The sequence below is a fragment of the Mesoplodon densirostris genome, chromosome 11 (assembly GCF_025265405.1).
Source record: "Mesoplodon densirostris isolate mMesDen1 chromosome 11, mMesDen1 primary haplotype, whole genome shotgun sequence".
Taxonomy (NCBI): domain Eukaryota; kingdom Metazoa; phylum Chordata; class Mammalia; order Artiodactyla; family Ziphiidae; genus Mesoplodon; species Mesoplodon densirostris.
Window position 1 is genome coordinate 81818423 of NC_082671.1, and position 24541 is coordinate 81842963.

A 24541-nucleotide genomic window follows, 5' to 3' on the forward strand; every position below is an offset into this window, starting at 1 on the left:
TTGATTTGCATGTATCAAAGAATCCTTGCATTACTGGGATAAACCCCACTTGATCGTGGTGTATGATCCTTCTAATGTGCCATTGGATTCTGTTTGCTAGTATTTTGTTGAGGATTTTTGCATCCATGTTCATCAGTGATATTGGCCTGTAGTTTTCTTTCTTTGTGACATCTTTGTCTGGTTTTGGTATCAGGGTGATGGTGGCCTCGTAGAATGAGTTTGGGAGTGTTCCTCCCTCTGCTATAGTTTGAAAGAGTTTGAGAAGGATAGGTGTTAGCTCTTCTCTAAATGTTTTATGGAATTCACCTGTGAAGCCATCTGGTCCTGGAAGTTTGTTTGTTGGAAGATTTTTAATCACAGTTTCAATTTCAGTGCTTGTGATTGGTCTGTTTATATTTTCTATTTCTTCCTGGTTCAGTCTTGGAAGGTTGTGCTTTTCTAAGAATTTTGTCCATTTTATTCGCGTATAGTTGCTTGTAGTAATCTCTCATGATCCTTTGTATTTCTGCAGTGTCAGTTGTTACTTCTTTTTCATTTCTAATTCTTTTGATTTGAGTCTTCTCCCTTTTTTTCTTGATGAGTCTGGCTAATGGTTTATCAATTTTATTTATCTTCTCAAAGAACCAGCTTTTAGTTTTATTGATGTTTGCTATTGTTTCCTTCATTTCTTTTTCATTTATTTCTGATCTGATCTTTATGATTTCTTTCCTTCTGCTAACTTTGGGTTTTTTATGTTCTTCTTTCTCTAATTGCTTTAGGTGTAAGGTTAGGTCGTTTATTTGAGATGTTTCTTTTTTCTTGAGTTAGGTTTGTATTGCTATAAACTTCCCTCTTAGAACTGCTTTTGCTGTATCTCATAGGTTTTGGGTTGTCATGTTTTCATTGTCATTTGTTTCTAGGTATTTTTTGATTTTGTCTTTGATTTCTTCAGTGATCTCTTGGTTATTTAGTAGTAGGTTGTTTAACCTCCATGTGTTTGTATTTTTACAGATTTTTTTCTGTAATTAATATCTAATCTTATAGCATTGTGGTCAGGAAAGATACTTGATATGATTTCAATTTTCTTAAATTTACCAAGGCTTGATTTGTGACCCAAGACATGATCTATCCTGGAGAATGTTCCATGAGTGCTTGAGACAAAAGTGTATTCTGTTGATTTTGGATGGAATGTCCTTTAACTATCAATTAAGTCCATCTTGTTTAATGTATCATTTAAAGCTTGTGTTTCCTTATTTATTTTCATTTTGGATGATCTGTCCATGGGTGAAAGTGGGTTGTTACAGTCCCCTACTATGATTGTGTTACTATCGATTTCCCCTTTTATGGCTGTTAGCATTTGCCTTATGTATTGAGGTGCTCCTATGTTGGGTGCATAAATATTTACAATTGTTATATCTTCTTCTTGGATCGATCCCTTGATCATTATGTAGTGTCTTCTTTGTCTCTTGTAGTAGTCTTTATTTTAAAGTCTATTTTGTCTGATATGAGAATTGCTACTTCAGCTTTCTTTTTTTTTTTTTTTTTTTTTTTTGCGGTACGTGGGCCTCTCACTGTTGTGGCCTCTCCCGTTGTGGAGCACAGGCTCTGGACGCTCAGGCTCAGTGGCCATGGCTCATGGGCCTAGCCGCTCCACGCATGTGGGATCTTCCTGGACCGGGGCACGAACCCGTGTCCCCTGCATCGGCAGGCGGACTCTCAACCACTGCGCCACCAGGGAAGCCCTTCAGCTTTCTTTTGATTTCCATTTGCATGGAATATCTTTTTCCATCCCCTCACTTTCAGTCAGTATGTGTCCCTAAGTCTGAAGTGGGTCTCTTGTAGACAGCATATATATGGGTCTTGTTTTTTTTTTTTCTTTGCGGTATGCGGGCCTCTCACCGCCGTGGCCTCTCCCGTTGCGGAGCACAGGCTCTGGACGCGCAGGCTCAGAGGCCATGGCTCATGGGCCCAGCCGCTCCACGGCATGTGGGATCCTCCCGGACCGGGGCATGAACCTGTGTCCCCTGCATTGGCAGGCGTACTCCCAACCACTGCGCCACCAGGGAAGCCCTGGGTCTTGTTTTTGTATCCAGTCAGCCAGTCTATGTCTTCTGGCTGGAGCATTTGATCTATTTATATTTAAGGTAGTTATCGATATGTTAGTTCCTATTACCATTTTCTTAATTGATTTGCATTTAAACTGCATATTTTTCCATTAGTGAAGCAATGAAAGATTTTTTTCTGTCTCTCCAAATGTGTTTGCTATCATCTACATGTAGTATCACTTTAATCTTGTAAATAACATTGCAAAACCTTTTAATCTTAATTTAAGAAGATTAAAACTTGGTTAAAATGTATTTTCTTTTCTCAGGGAAGATTTAGAACTATCAGTTTTTTAAAAATCTTAAAAAAATTTTTTTCTCCACAGTTCCATCTCCCAACCTTTATAGCCAGCTGAATGCTCTACAGTTTACTGTGGATGAAAGAAGTATTCTATGGTTAAATCAGTTTCTGTTGGATTTGAAGCAGAGTCTTAATCAGTTTATGGCTGTGTACAAGTTGAATGACAATTCAAAATCTGATGAGCATGTTGATATTCGAGTCGATGGCTTAATGCTAAAGGTACCATATAAACAAGTGGCTGTGAGAACAAAACCATTTTTACAGAAGAAAAGTTACTTCCAGGATTTAAGATGGGTGCTCAAATATAAGTCAACTTCATTGCAATATTAATTTTGATTTTGAAATTTGAATTTTAATTTCAGTTTTCAATTATGGAAACTTTAAGAGGCTGCTTCCCCGCCCTTCCCCACCCCTTCTTTCTCTACTTTTCTTCTTTTTTTCCCCCCTGCTCATCCATTTGGAGGTAAGCAGTAGAAATAAATTTAAACGTCTTTTTTTTTCTACTTCTTACTGGAGCTGATAAAAATTTTTTAAGAAGGGTAAATAATACAGTGACACTTTTAACTTATATCTGGGTTTTATTTGTTACATTTATTCTGTTATTAATATCCAAAGATAATAGAAAGTTGTGTTTTATTATAGCCAAGTAGTTGATAATCAGAATTCCATGGATATTTAAACTTTAAAGGAAGGAAGCTAAAAAAAAAAACAGTGTAGTGTAGTAAATAGAATAAGATTTGGGCATGGGTGAATATTTCAGTTTCTAGCTCTGTTGCTGATAGACTAAATTTATATACCCTTAATTTCTTCTCTGTAAAATGAGATTAATAATACCCAACAGTTGCATTGCAGAAATGTTTTAAAGATCATTTCAAAGACCTTAAAATATTCAATATAAAGTGACACACTTTATAACATTTATAATTATAATTTAAAACACAATTACATAATGATATTTACATTTTGTGAATATGGGCAGTTTCAGTTTTAAAACCAGTCAGTTTGAACTCTTTGTTGTGAATATTTTGAGGACTGGGCTTAATCATCTGTAGAAAATAATTTTACTAAATCGTTTGACCTATACTCCTAAGTTTATTTTATTAATAGTTTTCTCCCAGAAAAGTGATTCTAATGACAGTTATCTAGTCATTCCATTTACTTATCTAGTCATCCTCCAAATCGCTTGGATTTAAAATATCGTAACAAAAAATTATCTTTTCCAAACTTTGTGCTTTCTTATTTACTCAGGGCGTATATATACTCAGGGCATAGTAAGCATTTAATAATTGATTTAATTCAGTTTTCTTCCTTTTATTTTGTGATATATTGTCTAAAAATATGTATATGTGTGTTATGTACTTTATTCTTTATTTATGGGGCTTTTTCCTTTGGTTCTGTTCTTAGTTGTTAATCATTTAAGCCTTTTTCATTTGGTTTAATAAGATTTGGGAGGGAGAGTATTTTATGTCAAGATAGAAAATTAGTGTTTTGGGGCAATGTCAAAAAGAATTCCTGAACCAAGTCATGCTTTTGATTATTTTATCTTCAAGATATATGGATTTGTAAGTCAGACTAGATTAATGTTTTTTCTCTTCTAGTTTGTCATTCCTTCTGAAATGAAATCTGAATGTCATCAAGATCAACCACATGCAATTTCTATTCAGAGTTCAGAAATGATTGCTACAAATACAAGATACTGTTCAAACTGTCGACATTCTGATTTAGAAGCTTTGTTTCAAGACTTCAAAGATTGTGATTTTTTCAGTAAAACATATACCAGTTTCCCCAAATCTGGTGACAATTTTAATCTTCTGCATCCAATCTTCCAGAGACATGCTCATGAACAAGATAGCAAACTGCATGAAGTTTATAAAGGAAATGTTACTCCTAAGTTGAATAAATACACTCTTAAAACTTCTGCTGCCACGGATGTTTGGGCTGTGTATTTTTCTCAATTTTGGATAGATTATGAAGGGATGAAAAGTGGAAAAGGACGACCAATAAATTTTGTAGATTCTTTCCCTCTTTCCATCTGGATTTGTCAACCAAAAAGGTATGCATTGTCACAAAAATTGCTGCAGACTTGTAATCAGATATCTCTAAATACATCACAAAGTGAGTCTAGTGATCTGACTGGCCGATGGAAGCGGAAAAAGCTCTTGAAGGAGTATTATAGTACAGAGTCTGATCCCTTGACAAATGGTAGTCAGAAACCTTCAGATACATTTTTAAGATTTTCCTCTTCATCATCAGATGCAGATATTCATGTCCTGGTTCACATTCATAAACATGTCAGTATGCAGATCAATCACTACCAGTATCTGCTCCTGCTTTTCCTCCACGAGTCACTTATTTTGCTTTCAGAGAATTTAAGGAGAGATGTAGAAGCTGTGACTGGCAATCCAGCTAGTCAGACATCCATTTGCATTGGAATTTTACTTAAAAGTGCGGAAGTGGCTCTTTTGCTTCATCCAGTAGATAAAGCAAATAGTCTTAAGTCTCCTGTTTCTGAAAGTGTGAGTCCAGTGGTTCCTGATTATTTGCCTACAGAAAATGGAGAATTTTTGTCTTCAAAAAGAAAACAAGTTAATAGTGGTATAAAACAAATTAGAAGTGTAACTGTTAATCATATGTCAGACAACAGATCTATGAGTATTGACCTTAGCCATGTCCCTTTGAAGGATTCTTTGCTTTTTAAATCAGCTAGTGATACAAATCTGCAAAAAGGTATTTCTCTTCTGGATTATTTATCAGATAAAAATTTAGGGAAAATAAGCGAAGATGAAAGTAGTGGAGTTGTTTGCAAAAATGGCTCAGGAGAAATTGGATCAGAAACAAGTGGCAAAAAGGATTCGTCTTATACAGATTCAAATAGTGTCTTAAACTACAGAGAAGACTCAAGTATCCTGTCATTTGATAATGGTGGTAATCAGAACATACTTTCAAATAGTTTAACTAGTAAAGGAAATGAAACCATAGAGTCGATCTTTAAAGCTGAAGATTTGCTTCCAGAAACAGTTTCGCTCTCTGAGACCATGGAAATCAGTAAAGAAGAAGCACCCACAGTCAGAACACTTACATCACAGTCATCTTTAAGGTAACAACTGACTATTAGAATTTGGGGTGGGGGGTTTGTTTTATTTGTGTGTGTGTGTGTGTGTGTGTGCGTGTGCGCACACACATGTGCATGTACTTATGAGTATATTTGGGCTTTGGACAGAAAACCATGATAAATGTGGCATTGTTAGAGTTAACACATGGAAGAGTAGGGTTTTCAAAATATGAAAAGCTTATATAATTTTAAAAATTGTGTATACTATATAAATATATATTTATTTTGTTTGAAGTATTCTTTAGAAAGAATTCTTTTCCTTTTATGTGATGATTTTCTGATAATTTTGTTTGTTAACAGTAGAAAGCCTAAGGAACGTTGCCCACCCAGCATGGCTCCACTCTCTGTTTCTTATAAGAACATGAGAAGAAGCCCCTCACAAACCTCACTGGATACCATTTCACTTGACAGCATGATATTGGAAGAACAGTTGTTAGAAAGTGATGGAAGTGATAGTCATATATTTTTGGAAAAAGGTAAAGCAATACAGTTTAAGAATTCATATTATATATACACAAATCTTAGAAGTGGTGTTTAAGTTTTTTAATTTATATTCAATAATCAATCACAGCCCAAAAAGACTTATTTATTTATACACACATACATGCACAATACAAAGAGCATTGTACCTAACTTTCTAATGGTTGTTTCGTTGCTTCTTTTAACCAGATACTCCTTCCTTTTTATGGACGACATCCAGCAATTATTTATATACAGTCATTTAGATCACAAAGCAGACAACATTAATTCTACTAGCCTCTATCACAGGGACTCCTATATCTGGAATTTTGATTAGGTAGGCTTAATTTGCATGATGAATTCTCAACTATGTGGTCCTATGACTGGAATTTTTCCAGACTGGATCTGTTGGTTCCCATAACCAGAATTCTCTTTCATACATGATAGTGTATGATGGAACTACATGATTCCCCTATTTTATTCAGAAGCAACTAATGCCGTACAGACCACTAGGAATTACTTAGTATTAGATGCATCCCCATCATTAAGGCATTGGGGACTTTGTGAACAGGAATAAAACCATGTACCATAGCCAGAGAATAGTTGCCACAGACCCTAAAGCATAACAGACCAGAGGCAAATGTGAATTACTTTTTATATGAAGAGTAATAAACCTATTGATGTAGTTGAAAACAGCTTAGGTAAGGAATGGCTCATAGCTTTAGAAACTGAAGCTTAGAGAAATGAATATACAGTCAGGAAGTAATAGAGGCAGATTTGGAACTCAGCTAGTCTGACTCAGGAACCTCAGTTTCTAACCAACCAGTATGCTAGTACTCCAGACTTGGGAAATGATTACTATATGTAAACTAAAAGCCTTAACCCAACACTTTTATAGGCAATTCATAGCAGTCCCCTTTCCAGCATACTTTACCAGTTAAATGTAGACAAGTTACTGATATGGGTCATAAAAATCTATTCTAGATTCACAGATAGCTCTATTGCCTAGTTCCCTTGCCCCCTTATGGTATAAAATTCTACTTTAATAGAGGATTTCTGTTTTGTGATCAAATGATGCTTCAAAAACAGTGCTCCTGTAGAAAATAACTCTACTTACTCGTAAAAAGCATCAATGATTTTCTTCTTATTTCTGAAAATTAAATAATTAATAAAAGTGACTACCACTCAATGTGGAGAACTTGGAAAATATAAACAACTACAATTTGGAAAATAAAATAACCCAAAAGTCCCACAATCTAGAGATATCAATTATAATTTATCTTATAAATGTATATATATGTATATATATACACACATATATGTATATTTGGTATTACATCATATATATGGTTTTTTCAACCTGCTTTTTATCACTTGTCTATATTAAATTGTCATAAGAATGTACCCTGACCTTTTAATTGTTTCCCTGATACTGGATGTTTAGATTGTTTATAGTTTTCTCACAGCTATAAAATGCTATAATTATATCATTGTTCATAAATTTTTGTCTTCATTTCTAATAACTGTCTTAGAATAGATTCCAGCAGTAGGCTGTTTTTAGGATCTTGAAAAATACAAGGGCATTAATTTTATGTGTAACACTTAGATGATATGTGACTGTACATTCGTTATTCTCCTGAACTGTAATAATTTTCTGTCAAAGGAATTGATTTTCATTGGGAAAAGACTTGTTTTTTCTGAGTTCTCTTTTGTTTTGTTTTAATTTTACAAGAAATATATGAATACTTTCTCTTTTAAAAGAAATCAGGTGTCATGGGAATATCTAGAATATCACTTTAATACCACCCTTACTCTGCCCTGATACCATTCCCCATTCCGGAAGTAACTACCATTGACTTTTGGTATATATTGACATAATTCCATACCTTTTTCTGTGTGTTTTTATATACATGTATTTTTATACATATGCACACTAATGCACACATATATATACACATACACAGGTATATTGTGAGTACATATTTTTGAATATACGTGCATATTTATAAATGAACAAATGTGTAGCTGGAGTACCACTCCACCACAAGCTTCTAACTAGTCTCCCCAATTCTCTTCTTGTCAATTTCTTGTTCATACTTCATCCCACAGGCAGAATATTCTTTTAAAAATGTATATACTAAAAAAAAAAAAGTATATACTATCATGTCAATTTCCATTTCAGTCCTGATAACTTCTAACAACTATAAGGCTATTAAGTTTAAAAAACTTAACATTGCTGACAGTTGCTCCATGTGATATGGCCCCAGATTACCTTTTCTGCTGTTTTCCCACATGTTTACTACACTTTAATTATACTATAGTATATTTTAGTCTTTCTGTCAATCTCTTCACTCTGACAAACTTCTTTAGCCTTTGTACCTGTGCCTAGAGGGCTCTTTTTTCTTTCTGTTTACTTTAGCTTAAATATTACTTAAATGTTACTTAAATATTACTTTAATATTACTTAAATATTACTTTAAATATTACTTTGTCTTAAATATTACTTTAAATATTACTTAAATATTAAATATTACTTTAAATTACTTTAAATATTACTTAAATATTAAATATTACTTTATCTTAAATATTACTTAAATATTTAATATTACTTAAATATTATTTTTTAATATTAAATATTACTTAAATATTTACTTTATCTGCTTAAATATTACTTTATCTGTGAAATCTTAACCTCTGACAATGTTAGGAACTCCCTGTGAAATGGGAGTTTATTATCTCCTCATACCACAATTGTATTTATGCATTTTCCCTGGCCCTAAAGATAATTTTATTCATCCATTCAATAAATAATTTATTAAGCACCTACTGTTTTGTCAGGCACTGGGTTAGAACCTAATTATATAGTAGTAAATATAATAATAAAAAATTATTACAAAGAAAGACAAATACTATATGATGTCACTCATACGTGAGATATATTTTTTTAAAAACCCAAATGAAAACAGAATAAAAACAAGCTTATAGATACAGTAAACAGATTGGTGGTTACCAGAGGGTAAGGGAGTAGGGGAATGGTCAGAATGGATGAAGGGAATCAATTGTATGGTTATGGAGGGTAAACTAGACTTTTGGTGGTGATCACTTTGTAGTGTATACAGATATCAAATTATAATGTACATCTGAAAAGAAAGAAATTTTTAACCAGCTACTTGGAAGCTGCATTCAGCAGAGTGTTCTTTCAGTGAATGGAAGTGATACTCATTCTATAATGCATGCACTGAAGTGTTATGAAGACATAATAAAGATGTTTTTAACAACAACAACAGCAACAAAGTAAAGCTTTGTAAAATACTATCACTTAAGGAAAAGGATTTAGTGAAAGAGTAACTTGATTGCTTGTATCATTCAGTGAATTAATCATTTTGAAATCATTTTCAGAATTATTAGCTTTTTTTAAATATAAAATCAGAATCCATGCAAGATTGAAGTGAAAAAAAATTGAGGCTTCGTTTTGTGTCTTTGGTTCTTCTGATTTTTCTAGATTCATTTTCAATAATTATTTTTATAGTATTTTTTTAAAGTATTGATGTGTTATGGACACAAAATTTTTTTAAAATTGCCTTTTACCACAGACAGTTTGAGAAATATTGAAATATAGCATGTTGAGAAATTAAGGCAGGTCGATAAGGATGGAGAACAATCACATTGACAGTAGTAGCATTAACTTCATGTAGATGAAGAACCGTAGGATACTGAAAAGGGAAATGAAGTGGTCAGACTGGGACCACTGAATGTCAGGTAGAATAGAGGAGGCAAAGCTGGCTGACCAGGAACCTGCTAGTAACACCAGCACCACACCTGCAATGGGAAGAACACAGATTGTGATTGGCTGTGGTAGATTTCTTTTCATACCATCTAAGTTTAGGGCTTAGTATCTCTAACATTTTATTGTGGAAAGTTATTTCTTATTATTTGCTAACTAGGCACAGTTTAATTTTTCTTTGCTTATTGTCTTTTAAACATGGCTGTGCTTGAGAAAGTGTTGAAGAAATAATCTGTTTTGGTTAGATAAATGTAACATTGTTGGACCATGTGTAAACTGATTTTAATTTAGTAGTTTACTTCTGTATTATTTCAGGTATTAAAAAGAACTCAACTACAAATTACCAGAGCCCAGCAGATCGGGCAAATGCCAGTGCAAACCTACAGAATTATGGTGAAACCTCTCCAGATGCCATCAGTACAAATTCAGAGGGTGCTCAAGAAAATCATGATGACCTGGTAATCTTTTGAGACACTCTATGAAGAGAAATGCCACCAACTTTATCTCATATTCAATATGTACACATTTAAAGACATTAATATGTAAAATGAATTGACTTAGATTGTGGGTGATTTACTTTGCTCTTTCTACTCTTGAAATTTTTCCTTTGCTCTTACTGAATCGTTTTTCTCTGAATTTCACTTTTCTAAATTTTTTTTTTTGTATTGAGGAGGGACGGTTCTATGTTTCTTTTTTCAATTCTTTATATTTTGATCTTAGTTCAATTTAAATATACTTTGAAAAAGTTTGATAGTAAAGATGGTGGTCAGTCCTTATGAGGGGTTGTCTACAAAAGAAATGTTACTGGTTTATTTTAAGCCATCTTCACCCAGTGAAACATTCTTATGGATGACTTAGAAAATAAGTTCAGCATTTAGTGAAAATAGTTTCACACAGAAATGTCATATAATTAATCTTTGTGACCTAAAAATATTCTCTTGACTAAGTAGGAAGAAAGGAAGTGGAAGTTTATCACTGTAGTGCAATAACTGCTTTCTGTTGATCACAAATATATTTTTGGTTTATTAAGTCACAATTGTATTTTTAGAGGTTATAGTAGTTTCCTGTCTTATTTCCTAAATTTTGTTTTGAATTATTTGGTATACTAATATTATTTCTGCAATCCTTATTAGATGTCAGTTGTGGTGTTTAAAATTATTGGTGTTAATGGAGAAATTGACATCCGAGGGGAAGATATGGAAATCTGTCTTCAAGTGGACCAAGTGACACCAGATCAGTTAGGCAATATCAGTCTACGGCATTACCTTTGTAATCGTCCAGTAGGTAAGACTTTAACATAATTTAAACTTTTTTTAAAATTAATTAATTAATTTTTGGCTGAGTTGACTCTTTGTTGCTGCACGGGAGCTTTCTCTAGTTGTGGCGAGCAGTGGCTACTCTTTGTTGCGGTGCGCGGGCTTCTCATTGCGGTGGCTTCTCGTTGTGGACCACGGGCTCTAGGCATGCGGGCTTCAGTCGTTGTGGCTCCTAGGCTCAGTAGTGGAGCACGGACTTAGTTGCTCCGAGGCATGTGGTATCTTCCTGGACCAGGGCTTGAATCTTGCATTATTTATAATGCAAATTATTTAAATTTGCATTATTTATAATGCAAATCTCTTGCATTATAAATAAATGTCATTTTCTTTGAATTCATTTATATCAAAGACAGAATGGTTGATGCGTCATATGGGTAAAAAACAAAACAAGTTTAGGCTTCCTCGGTGGCACAGTGGTTGGGAGTCCGCCTGCCGATGCAGGGGACACGGGTTTGTGCCCCGGTCTGGGAAGATCCCACATGCCGCGGAGCGGCTGGGCACGTGAGCCATGGCCGCTGAGCCTGCATGTCCGGAGCCTGTGCTCCACAACGGGAGAGGCCACAGCAGTGAGAGGCCCGCGTACTGCAAAAAAAAAAAAAAAAAAATAGAGTGATAAAGTAATCCTAAAAGGTCAAAGTTAGTTCCACACTAGAATAAGTGTCAATTTTTGTATTCCATTATCTTGCTTATAAGCAAACATTTTCTGAGTCTGGCATGTTACTTGATATTTGGTAAAATCACATATCCTGTTCTTGTGGTTTTTCATTCTAAAATCAACACATTCACTTAGACATAGAAGGATATAAGCAACAAAAGACACAGTGTATGATGAGGAATACCACATTAAACCATCCCTTTCTCAAACTTTATGTGGAATTATCACTCACGGTTTTCAGTTATTTAAAGAAATGAATTTATTAAAATAGTTATACTAAGAAATTTAAATGACAATGTTCTTTTGAAAAGTCACTGAACTGGAATATTTTTCTTTGCTATATACACAGAATGCTATATCTGATATATAACATGTTGAAATACATATAGTCCTGCATGATATCAAATAAGTATGCTATCACCTCACATCCTGGGAATTGCAAGTAATATGTCTATAAACCAGCATCATAGAAAAAAATTGGCTCCTGGCTTTTTTCTATGTGTAGGCCTTGCAGTTTACAATGTATCTCCTAAAAAAAAAATTCAAGAATTTCATATTAGCAAGTGTAAATCCCAATAGAATACAAAATGGAGGAAGATAAGTATATAGTTGGAAAGGTTTTGTAGTCAATGAAAAATCAACCAAAAATGATTGAATGTAAAATTTCAAAATCTAGACCCTATTCTATACCCAACACAAACACTTTTTTTCACAGTTTTTTACTTCTTTTTATAGCCCACTTATTACCATGTCCACTTATTACTTTGTTTCATGTTGTTCCTTACTGGAGAAATCTTTTTTTTTTTTTTTTTTGGTATGCGGGCCTCTCACTGTTGTGGCCTCTCCTGTTGCGGAGCACAGGCTCCAGACGCGTAGGCTCAGCGACCATGGCTCACGGGCCCAGCTGCTCCACGGCATGTGGGACCTTCCCAGATCGGGGCACAAACCCATGTTCCCTGCATCAGCAGGCGGACTCTCAACCACTGCGCCATGAGGGAAGCCCAAAGAAATCAATTTGAAGTGCCTTATATGTATGGGTTATACAGTCAGTGCTGTCTAATACCTTATTTTTTCACAGCTGTCTTGGTTGTTTAAAAATAAACAAAATAACAAGAAAGAAAGGAAAGGAAAGGGAAAGGGAATAAAGGGAAAAGGATAAAAAAATAGCTTGAACATTTAAGACATTAATAAGCCATATGAACAAAGATTGTATTTGATCTACAGTTTATATACACTGTCACTCTGACATGAAGAGTTAAAATTTCAAAGTTGGGGCTTCCCTGGTGGCGCAGTGGTAGAGAGTCTGCCTGCCGATGCAGGGGACACGGGTTCGTGCCCCGGTCCGGGAGAATCCCACATGCCGCGGAGGGGCTGGGCCCGTGAGCCATGGCTGCTGAACCTGCACGTCTGGAGCCTGTGCTCTGCAACAGGAGAGGCCACAATAGTGAGAGGCCCGCGTATCGCAAAAAAAAAAAGAAAAAAAAATTGCAAAGTTGTTTTTGCTTTTGTTTGTTTTTGTTTTTCTATAATGGGTGGACTTTGGATTCCTTTAATAGGAAGACCTTAATGTAAGTTTCATGGCATAAAAGGTAATAAGCAGGAGTGATTTTTGACTAAAGAGAATTTTGTTTCGTTTTATCTCTGTTCTAAATACTCTTTTTTGTTTGAAATTATTTATGGCTGTCAGCTCCCTGGAGTGAGGTGTGTGTGTGTGTGTGTGTGTGTGTGTGTGTGTGTGTGTGTGTGTGTGTGTGTGTGTAGATAGACATATATAAATATATAGATAGATAAAAGGCAAAATAAAGTCACATTTACCAAGTTGTTTGTTTTCAGTTGCTCTTACTGTTAAATAGACAAGTTAGTTAACTCTTGTTTTTCTTGGTACAGGAAAGAACACTAACCATCATCAGTTTGTGACCATTTCTTTTACCTTCTATTTTAAAAAATTAAAATATCGAGTTCTTAATTGTTTAAAGAATTCCTTGGGAGTCTTTTTTTTTTTCTTCCCCCTTTGACAGCTAAGTCCCACGTGGCTTGTGGGATCTTAGTTCCCCAACCAGGGATTGAACCCAGGCCCCGGTAGTGAAAGCACCGAGTCCTAACCACTGTACCATGAGGGAATTCCCTAGGAGTATTTTTGATCTTTTCTAGTATCTATACCATTTATTTAGTTTGAATTGTTAATAAATAGTGCTAACATTAATTAAATATCAATTTTTACCTGAAATAAAAGTTTTGAAAACAACTCTCCACTTTATGTTGCTTGTGGAGATCTATCCTTGGTGCATAAATATACATATCTTTAATTTCTTGCACCTTTCTCCCCTTCACAAATATATATACATTTGACTTCTGTAAGACTAGAGTATTCACACACATACTGAGGAAAATTAAACATCTTTCCATCATGAATTTGATAAATGGGGTCTTCTTATGAGTGCCCATGGGACAGATAACTTTGACCCTCAATAACTGAAGCAGCTTCACCTTTCCAGAACAGTTTGTTTTTAACTCACGTGTTCTATGAATTGTGTGTGAAACTGATCATATTTTTCTTTTTGCTGCTTGGAAGTTATTTTTGGTCTACCTTTGGCACAGAAAATTAAATAATGTATTTTGAGTTAATAATCTTTCCACTTATCTTTACTTTTCCATTCCCTACTTATTTTTTTATTTTATTTTTTACATCTTTATTGGAGTATAATTTCTTTACAATAGTGTGTTAGTTTCTGCTTTATAACAAAGTAAATCAGTTATACATATACATATGTTCCCATAGCTCTTCCCTCTTGCGTCTCCCTCTTGCACATACCATGTGCATGTTTTCTCCTATTCTTTTTGGAGCTAGGTAATGTAAAATAAACAAAATAGTTACAATGAGGGCCAATTCACTTAAGTAGTTCCACTAGGAACTTTTATTTTTAAAGATATTCTATGGGTGTTTATTGAAATTCAAGAAATTTGTTTTGAACTCGATGATTTATAGCTCTGTAAGCCACCTCAAGTTCTTTTTTGGAACAAGGCCAAGACATAAATAAATGTATATATATATATTTCCTTTGCTATAATTTTAGTATCAAGTTTGTCTTCTAGTAGTAACATTTTAATGGGGTCTTCTCTATTTACCTTTCCAGTTATTTAAGGGCCCAATTTTAGTGAAGAATGTACAAAACTTCAGGCTTTTGTCACTACTTGAGAAATGGCTTGAGTCACTTTAAATGCCATGACTGTTTCTTCATCACAGTTGTCCATTATATTATAAATGTATAGATATGTACACGCTCAACATATCTGAGTTATGCATCATCAGATTTATATCATGGCATGTTTTTCCATGTAACCAAAAAAATAAAAAAAATATATAAAAGTATAGACAAGACAGGGCTTTCCTGGTGGCACAATGGTTAAGAATCTGCCTGCCAATGCAGGGGACACGGGTTCGAGCGCTGCTCCAGGAAGATCCCACATGCCGTGGAGCAACTAAGCCTGTGTGCCGCAACTACTGAAGCCTGCATGCCTAGAGCCCATGCTCCACAACAAGAGAAGCCATCGCAGTGAGAAGCCCGCGCAGCACAACGAAGAGTAGCCCCTGCTCCCCGCTCGCCGCAGCTAGAGAAAGCCCACGCCCACCAACGAAGACCCAATGCAGACATACATACATACATACATACATACATACATACATACATACATAAATAAATATTTTAGAAAAGTATAGACAAGACAGCGTTATTGCAGTAGAAGATTGTCTATAAAAATGGAAATTGGGAAAATTAAGGTTGGGTACATGTGGTATATGTACTGTTGTAAATATCTTAAATTAAGAGCAAATATTAAAAGTTTATTATTGCTTTAACATTATACAAAGTGACAATACCTCTTAATGACCAATAATTGAGAGTGACATTTTTGAGTAGTGCTACAAAGTTATAATTTTTATTTGTTCTTTTTTCATAGGTTCAGATCATAAAGCTGTAATTCATTCTAAATCTTCTCCTGAGATTACTCTGAGATTTGAAAGTGGGCCTGGTGCTGTAATACACTCTTTGCTTGCAGAAAAGAATGGCTTTCTGCAGTGCCATATAGAAAACTTTAGCACTGAGTTTCTTATATCTTCTCTTATGAATATTCAACATTTTTTGGAAGATGAAACTGTTGCAACAGTGATGCCAATGAAGATACAAGTTTCTAACACAAAAATAAATTTAAAAGTATGTTAACAAATATTTTTATATTTTCATGTTATAAATGTTCACTTTGCCTACCTGGACTTTGATTCATGTCTAGAAATATGAACTTGTTGGTCTTTGTGGTGATGATGTAGAGGTTTTTCATAGAAAGTAGAAAATATCAAAATAAAATGAGCAGTTTTCTCACTGTATGAACTAAAACATGTTAAAGATATATTTCAAACTCATTAAGAATATTATTGGCTGAAGTAATGTATAAGAAAATGATTAATTGAAAATGATTATTTTTATCTTTTACTTTAATAACAACATGGCAATACTATTTCTCTTTCCTGTAGGATGACAGTCCTCGTAGTAGTACAGTATCCCTTGAACCAGCTCCCGTAACTGTTCATATTGATCATCTTGTGGTAGAGAGAAATGATGATGGCTCTTTTCATATCAGAGGTATATATGAAAACAGTTTAAGTGAACATTTAACTGAAATATGTCATTATTAGTATGGTGATTATTTTTTTTTCACTCATACTTTTTATATACTATTTTATATGTGTATGCATATATAGTAGTAGATGATTTAGGGACACTGTGAGTACATTGTGATAAAATATCATCCATGTATGAACCTCACGCTCAGGGATAACTCATCTACAATTGATTTAGTATCTGTTCTACAAATGTGTTTTGAATGAAGTCTTTCCAGGGTTATCTCAATCTTCTTTTCAATGAACCCTTCTCTATAACTTGATGTGACTTCTTAATATTCTTGAGTACTTATTCTCCATACATTAGTTACTTATAGTATATTGCTATGTATTTAGTTCTGTTTTAGTGCTTGTATCTCCATTCTAGCAAGATTTCTAAGGTCTCTAATGTAAGGACTGTGTCTTCTAAGGTAGTATGGAGTAGTGGAAAGAGCTTGAGTTGGTAGACCTAGGTATTCTAGTCCTAACTTTGTTAGTAGCTACTTGAGGGTGAAATGTGAGGGACTGATAACAGGCAAACCAGAAAAATCTGTAGCCAGAAACCATGAAAGAGAAGACTATTGCTGAGGTAGAAGCAGTTTGTGGGGCACTCTTGACTGAAGAGTCCTTCCTGTCTGGAGCTGGGGAACAGCTACAGCAAACATAGAAGTCAGGCCAACAAAGATCAAAATGTCATCTTAATTACTGTTAAAAGCTCGGGTGAAGATAGCTCAGGTGTGAGAAGTTAGGTTTGCTGTATGGCTCTTGCTCCCAGATGCTTTAGATCCCAAAACTGCAGGTCTGTCTTACACAAAAGCAGAACAGAGTGCTCCAGTGCTTCAGAGTGCTGAAGAAAAGTTGAGACTTTTAAAGAAATATAATTAATATCCTCAGACAGATGATAGGATCTTGAACTCAAAACAAGAACAAGCTTTATTGGAAAATAACCAGTTAGAAATCCTTGAAAATTAAAAGCCTGATCTTTGAAGTAAAAAATAGTAGGTCACCTAAAATCTATCAGCTCTACCTTCAAGAGATATCCAGAGTCAGACCTGAATCATACAGTATGTAGCTGTCTCAGATTGGCTTCTTCTTGTGTGTGTGTGTGTGGTACGCGGGCCTCTCACTGTTGTGGCCTCTCCCGTTGCGGAGCACAGGCTCCGGATGCGCAGGCTTAGCGGCCATGGCTCATGGGCCCAGCCGCTCTGCAGCATGTGGGATCTTCCCAGACTGGGGCACAAACCTGTGTCCCCTGCATCAGCAGGTGGGCTCTCAACCACTGCGCCACCAGGGAAGCCCTCAGATTGGCTTCTTTCACTTAGTTATATGATTTAAGGTTTCTCCATATCTTTTCAAGGCTTAATAGCTCATTTCCTTTTAGAGCCAAATAATATTCCATTGTCTGAATGTTCCACAGTTTATTTCACCTACTGAAGGACATCTTGGTTGCTTCCATATTTTGGCAGTTATGAATAAAACTCCTGTACACATTCAAGTGCAGGTGTTTGTGTGGACATAAGTTTTCAGCTCCTTTGGGTAAATACCAAGGAGTGTGATTGCTGGATCTTATGGTTAAGAGTACGTTTAGTTTTGTAAGAAAATGGCTGTACTATTTTACATTCACCAACTGTGGATGAGATTTCTTGTTGCTCTGTGTTCTTGCTAACATTTGGTGTTGTCAATGTTCTGGATTTTGGCCATTCTAAATAGGTGTATAATGGTATGCTGTTGTTTTAATTTGCATTTCCCTGATGACATATGATGTACGCATCTTTTCATATGCTGATTTGCCATCTATATATCTTCTTTTGTGAGGTCCCTCTTAAAGTCATTGGCCTCAGAGAGAGATTTCATATTGATAAAAGATCCCCCCAAACATACCTCAGTCATAAACCTTTATCCATCTAACAACATAACTGAAAAATATAAAGCTAACCTATTTGAAGTAAAGAGAAATGGAATCATATCATATTGAGATGCTACAATCATAGAGAAACTTTTACATGCCTCTCAGAGTACAAGTATAGATACACAAATATAAATATGTGTGTGTGTATATATATATATATATATATTTGAATTCAACAAATGGGTAATTTCATATACCCATAAAACTTCTCTATTAATTCAGTCTCAAAGAAAATATCAACAGATTCCAAAACATAGAGTTCATGCAGGCCATTTCTCTGATATCAGTGCAATAAAGTTTGTCATTGACATAAAAATGTAGCAGAAAATAAAATATTTTTAAAATTAATTAATTTATTTTATTTTTGGCTGCATTGGGTCTTCGTTGCAGTGTGGGGGCTACTCTTCGTTGCAGTGCGTGGGCTTCTCGTTGCAGAGCACGGGCTCTAAGCACACAGGCTTCAGTAGTTGTGACACACAGGCTCAGTAGTTGTGGTGCATGGGCTTAGTTGCTCCGCAGCATGTGAGATCTTCCCAGACCAGGGCTCTAACCTGTGTCCCCTGCATTGGCAGATGGATTCTTAACCACTGCGCCACCAGGGAAGTCCCAAATAAAATATCTATACTTGACAAAATTTAAAACAATCCTTGCTCTAACTCTTGGGGATTTATTGGCAACTGAGTGAGATTAACTACTATTTGCTAAAGAAGACAAAAACAAATATTTCTTTTACATGAGAGGTTTATAATATCTGAAGAAAAATATCTACTTGCATACATATAATGGAGAAATAAAGAATTAAATAAACATAATTTAATGAGTAAAAACTAATTTAAAATCAAGGTGCTTTGAAAAAATTTTCTCTGTATTTTCCCCTATATTTCTTACCTATATTTTACAATTAGTCAAATATCAATACATATTTTACCAATTGTGAACTGTATTTTAATGTAGTAGCTAAGGCAAAAGTGAATCACTGGTCCAGCAAGGGCATATATTTGCATGAAGATCATTTCAATATGGAAACTCCATTTGGATTTGTCTTTAAAGTTGTATGGGTTAAAAAAAAAAAATCACATATGAGGGACTTCCCTGGCGTTCCATTGGTTAAGACTCTGCACTTCCATTGCAGGGGGCACAGGTTCTATCCCTGGTCGGGGAACTAAGATCCCACATGCCCCATGGTGTGGCCAAAAAGAAAAAAAAAAAAAAATCACATATTTATCTTTTCAGAATATGTCACATATTTATACACTTCATTTCTTACATTTTTGAAAACTCTTGCTCCTTATCAAATGTTTTACATTTTAGGAATATAATTTTTCTTATTTCATGTTTTTACAGTGACACTTGGATCTTTTCAGCAAAGCCATTTAGGTAGTGATGAAATGTTAGAGAAAAGCTTATCCTAGATTTTCTTTAAGTGGGCATCAAAACTCAGGGTATTATTTAAATTTAGCAGCAGTACTCATGTACATAAAATTTTCTTTTTAAGCATTACTTTTAAAAAATATATTTATTTATTTTTGGCTGCGTTGGGTCTTTGTTGCTGCGCACAGGCTTTCTCTAGTTGTGGCCAGTGGGAGCTACTCTTTGTTGCTGTGTGCGGGGTTCTCATTGCAGTGGCTTCTTTTGTTGCAGACCACGGGCTCTAGGCGTACAGCCTTCAGTAGCTGTGGCACGCAGGCTCAGTAGTTGTGGCTCGCAGGCTCTAGAGCACAGGCTCAGTAGTTGTGGCGCACGGGCCTAGTTGCTCTGCGGCATGAGGGATTTTCCCAGACCAGGGCTTGAACCCATGTCCTCTGCATTGGCAGGCGGATTCTTAACCACTGCGCCACCAGGGAAGTCCTGTAAATTGTTGATGTACCTTTCAAAAGCTCATTGAGACGATGGAAAATTTTGTTGTGTTATTCACGATATTAGCATTGTACAAAATTTAAGACAATTTATTTTAAAATAGTTTTCCATTGTCTCTGGGAAGAACAACATATTTTCAGCATAAGCAAGTATGTTTTGTTTTATACAGAGTATCTCATGTTTTATTTCAGTGTATACCTAAGAGCAATATCATGAAGCAGATTACATTATGTTATTTTTCTTATGTGGAAATGAATTGCACAAGGGTCTTGAGTGTTTGATGTACGTAATGTAACACATAGTCTAATGTACCGCACATAAAGCTTGTATGATAATGTATCATAATTATGACTCAAATTAATATATTAGCCATGATAAACAAGTATTTAACAGTTTCATTTGCTTCCTAGAATTTGAAGCACTTTGGGTAAATAATTTGAATGGCCCTACTTTCTCAAGTAGCTCTTTAAGAAATTTTCAGGTATGGGCGTTCCCTGGTGGTCTAGTGATTAGGATTCGGTGCTTTCACTGCGTGGCCCAGGTTCAATCCCTGGTCAGGGAACTGAGATCCTGCAAGCCATGTGGCACAGCCAAAAAAGAAAAATAAGGAAAGAAATTTTAAGGTATGCTGTTTTTCTCCCTTAAAACAAATTTATTTAGCAAACAGGAGTATTCAGAATAATCTGACTAGTAGGTGTTTCAAAAATTAGTTTTAGGTGTTTGTTGCTGTGATAATAGCAGCTTACCTAATATTTTTCTTTACTCCTTCCTGCTCTTTTAGTGTACCATGAGGTATACTTACAGCTGCTCTGGATGTGATTAAATAAAGTTCATCATGAAGGAATAGGTGTTTTTTGTATGTATGTATGTATGTATGTATTTATTTATTTATTGCTACTTATCATAGTACTCCACACTTCTTGGGAAAGACTAGTTTTTCAGTACGGAGAAAGTTAAAATAATTTTTCAGAAAATTACAAAGGTATACTACAATTTCTTGTTGCTCCAGTGAAATATAACTAATTGAGTAACTTAATAACACTATTATAAGAGAAAAAGACAGAAAATGTTTGTTGTGTATGTGTTTGTGTGTGTGTGTGTGTGGGGTATATATATATATATATATATATATATATATATATATATATATATATATATATATATATATATGGTATGTGTGTATATCCTATGCCATCTGTTGTTAATTACTTTTAGTAGTAGTGTCCTGTCTCTCAACATGTCTTGCACCCAACACACCTAGTACCTGGCATACTCCCATCTGAGGCAGTGGCCATTGTGGCATTGACTCCCAGCAAAAGTGTTGTGAGGGAGTACCTCCCAATAGATTATATTGGAATGTTGGGGGTAGGATGGGACATTGTATATTTAACGGTCTGTGATGAACAACTCTTTGCCATATACAGCCTTAGAATCATTGCCATAATACTTCCTCACTGGGAATGAGGGAAGAATTTTTAAATTACTAAACCTAAAGAGAAGTGTAAAACCTAAACCTGGAAGAGTGCCTGTTGACACTCAGAGAAGACAAATGAATAGACATCTTCTGTCTGAATAAACGGAGAACTGTTAAAACCTCGATTTAAAGTCAAATATTTATTGAACACCTACTGTGGTACTAACAGCAATTAATATTTGAATAATGCTTTCCAGTTTGTAAAGTTCTTTTATATTAAATATTAACTCACTTAATTCTTACCATAACCCTTTGAGATAATTAAGGCAAGTATTCTTATCATCTCCTTTTTGCAAATGAAGAAATTAAAGTTTAGATAAATTGAATGTCTTGTCCAAGGTACAAGATCTAGAAAGTAACTAGCAGAGCCTATGCGAGGGGAAAAGTGTACATTGTTGTAAGATGCACATTTCATCCATGAGGGGCATGGATTTGTTCATCAAAATTTGTCTTAAAAACTAGAAAGGAGCTCTTTTAAAGTAAATAAAAGGAAATATGTCTTTCTATAGTAATAGACTATAATTTCCCCATTGTCAGTTACAGGTTCTCTCCTTTCCTATCCCTTTCCAGTCTCTCCCATCTTTACTCTTGCTTCTTCCTGCCTCTTCCTCCCCATTCCTCCCCTTCTTATCTCTTCCTTTTCCCTTCCTACCTGCTCCTCCCTACTTATCTCTCCCTCTTTTTTTTTTCTAATTGAAGTATTGTTGATTCACAATATTATATTAGTTTCAGGTGTACAGTGTAGTGATTCAGTATTTTTATAGATTATACTCCATTAAAAGTTATTACAAGATAATGCCTATACTTCTCTGTGCTATACAATATATCCTTGTTGTTCATCTATTTTAATCTATTTTATACCTAGTAGTTTGTATCTCTTAGTCTCATATTCCTCATTTGCCCCTCCCTGCTTTCTTCTCCCTCTTGGTAACCACTAGTTTGTTTTCTATATCTGTGAGTCTGTTTCTATTCAGAGCAGCACTCTTTACAGTAGCCAAGATATGGAAGCAACCCAAATGGATAAAGAAGATATGAGATATATATATATAAACACACACACTGTGGAATATTACTCATAAAAATATTACTCATATTACCGTAAAAAAGAATGAATTCGGCCATTTACAGCAACATGAGTGTACCTAGAGAATATTAAGCTTAGTGAAATAAGTCAGACAGAGAAAAAGAAATACTAATGATTTCACTTATATGTGGAATCTAAAAGGTACTACAAATGAGTGCATATGCAAAACAGACTCACAGTTAACTCTCTGTCTTTATCTCCAGTTACAGCTACATCCCTCTTCCTCTTTTCCCATCCTCACTCCTCTGTCTCCTCCACTCTCTAGCTCTCTCTCCTCCCTCCTCCTCTATTTCATTCCTTCTTTTTCTCTTCCCATATTTCTTCCTCTTCTCTTCTTTCCCTCTCCTTCCCTTTTCTCTCCTCATTCCACCTCCCAGTGATTAAAATAAAATGGGTTTCAGAATAGTTTGGTCAGTGTTTTTTTCATTATTCTTAGGATCCCATGAGTAGTGAGATATAGGCTAAATAAAATGGGCCTTGGGCCCTCTATTTTCCTCACTACAGCCTATGTAACTCAGCTTTTTTTTTTAAGTTCATATTAGCATTCTATGTCAGATTTCATTTAAAAGAAGAGTTTTGCTCCTCTAAAAGTTTGAAAACCAAAAGTATGTTATAAATTTGTAATCAAGTAGAATTTTAGGGGTGTTATTAATTTTTTGAGGTTGAAAGAGTGGAGAATTTGGCTTTTCCATGCATAGTACTTTAGGATTTCTCTTACAGTCACTGCCAAGCTGAATCGTATGCTAGTCTGAACCAATACAACAGTTTTTGTAGTTTTTTTCCTAGTTAATACTACTAAAAACATAATCAGTACAGGACAATATTGTAAAAAGTAGTTTCTGATTTGAGACCACTGTAATATAATGAACCCAAGAACAGACCAAAACTCAACTAGATGTCATTTATCCATGTTGATGGAACTATTCCATTTTTATATATACAGAATAGGGGTAAACTTGATAGAACCATTATGGAGGGTAATTTGGCAATATGAACAAAAGCTTTAAAAAATATTTTTGTTCTTTGACTTAGCTAACCCCTTCTGGAAATCTTTTTAAGGGGAAAAATTATTTTGAGCAGTATTACTCTTTTGTCTGCTCAGTATAATTTGATATGGTGAACTGCCTTTCTATCATGACTGTTGCATGTGATTTTGGTGGACTTAGCAATCATATGACCCTATCACAAAAATGGAGATGGGACCCAGCAGGGCCAATGAAAAGACTTCAGCCCTTGGGACACTGAGTGATACATGAATGGACTGTGACCCAAGCATTCTGAGTCTTTTTTTGTGAATTGAAAAGGACACTGAGAGAGAAGGGGTCACAGGCTGTAAAACTTACTTGTTTGGGGTCACCAGAGGCTACCCTTGCCATCATATGACTGAAATAACCCAGAAGAGAAGAAAAGTGGACCTGAGAAGTAGAGAGAGTCAAGTTCCTAAATTGACACTCCTGAGGCCATCATATGAATTCCAGTATCTGGCTCTACCTGAAGCACCATCACTTGTTTTTTTTTTTTTTTTTTCTTTTTGCGGTATGCGGGCCTCTCACTGTTGTGGCCTCTCCCGTTGCGGAGCACAGGCTCCGGATGCGCAGGCCCAGCGGCCATGGCTCACGGGCCCAGCCGCTCCGCGGCATATGGGATCCTCCCAGACCGGGGCACGAACCCGTATCCCCTGCATTGGCAGGCGGACTCTTAACCACTGCGCCACCAGGGAGGCCCCATCACTTGTTTTTGATTACTGATTTAAACTCTTTACGTGTTGTATTTGTGTCTATTTCTTACTGAATCTATTTTGGTAGCTTGTGTCTTTGTAGGAATTTTTCTCTTTCATCTAAGCTATCTAATTTAT

General features: G+C 35.2%; 1 protein-coding gene across 6 annotated transcripts in view; it reads left to right on the forward strand.

Annotated features, from left to right (window-relative positions):
- The window catches only part of BLTP3B (bridge-like lipid transfer protein family member 3B), a 101486-nt gene that overhangs the window by 71777 nt on the left and 5168 nt on the right, over window positions 1-24541 (forward strand). For 4 of the 6 annotated variants that reach the window (XM_060112212.1, XM_060112214.1, XM_060112213.1 and 1 more), the window contains 7 exons: window positions 2408-2601; window positions 3981-5479; window positions 5795-5970; window positions 10053-10195; window positions 10871-11021; window positions 15666-15919; window positions 16237-16345. In XM_060112212.1, the coding sequence (XP_059968195.1) occupies window positions 2408-2601; window positions 3981-5479; window positions 5795-5970; window positions 10053-10195; window positions 10871-11021; window positions 15666-15919; window positions 16237-16345 (2526 nt within the window). Of the gene's footprint in view, window positions 1-2407; window positions 2602-3980; window positions 5480-5794; window positions 5971-10052; window positions 10196-10870; window positions 11022-15665; window positions 15920-16236; window positions 16346-24541 lie in introns of those variants that run through there. The other 2 variants (XM_060112211.1, XM_060112216.1) reach the window with 2 other exon arrangements.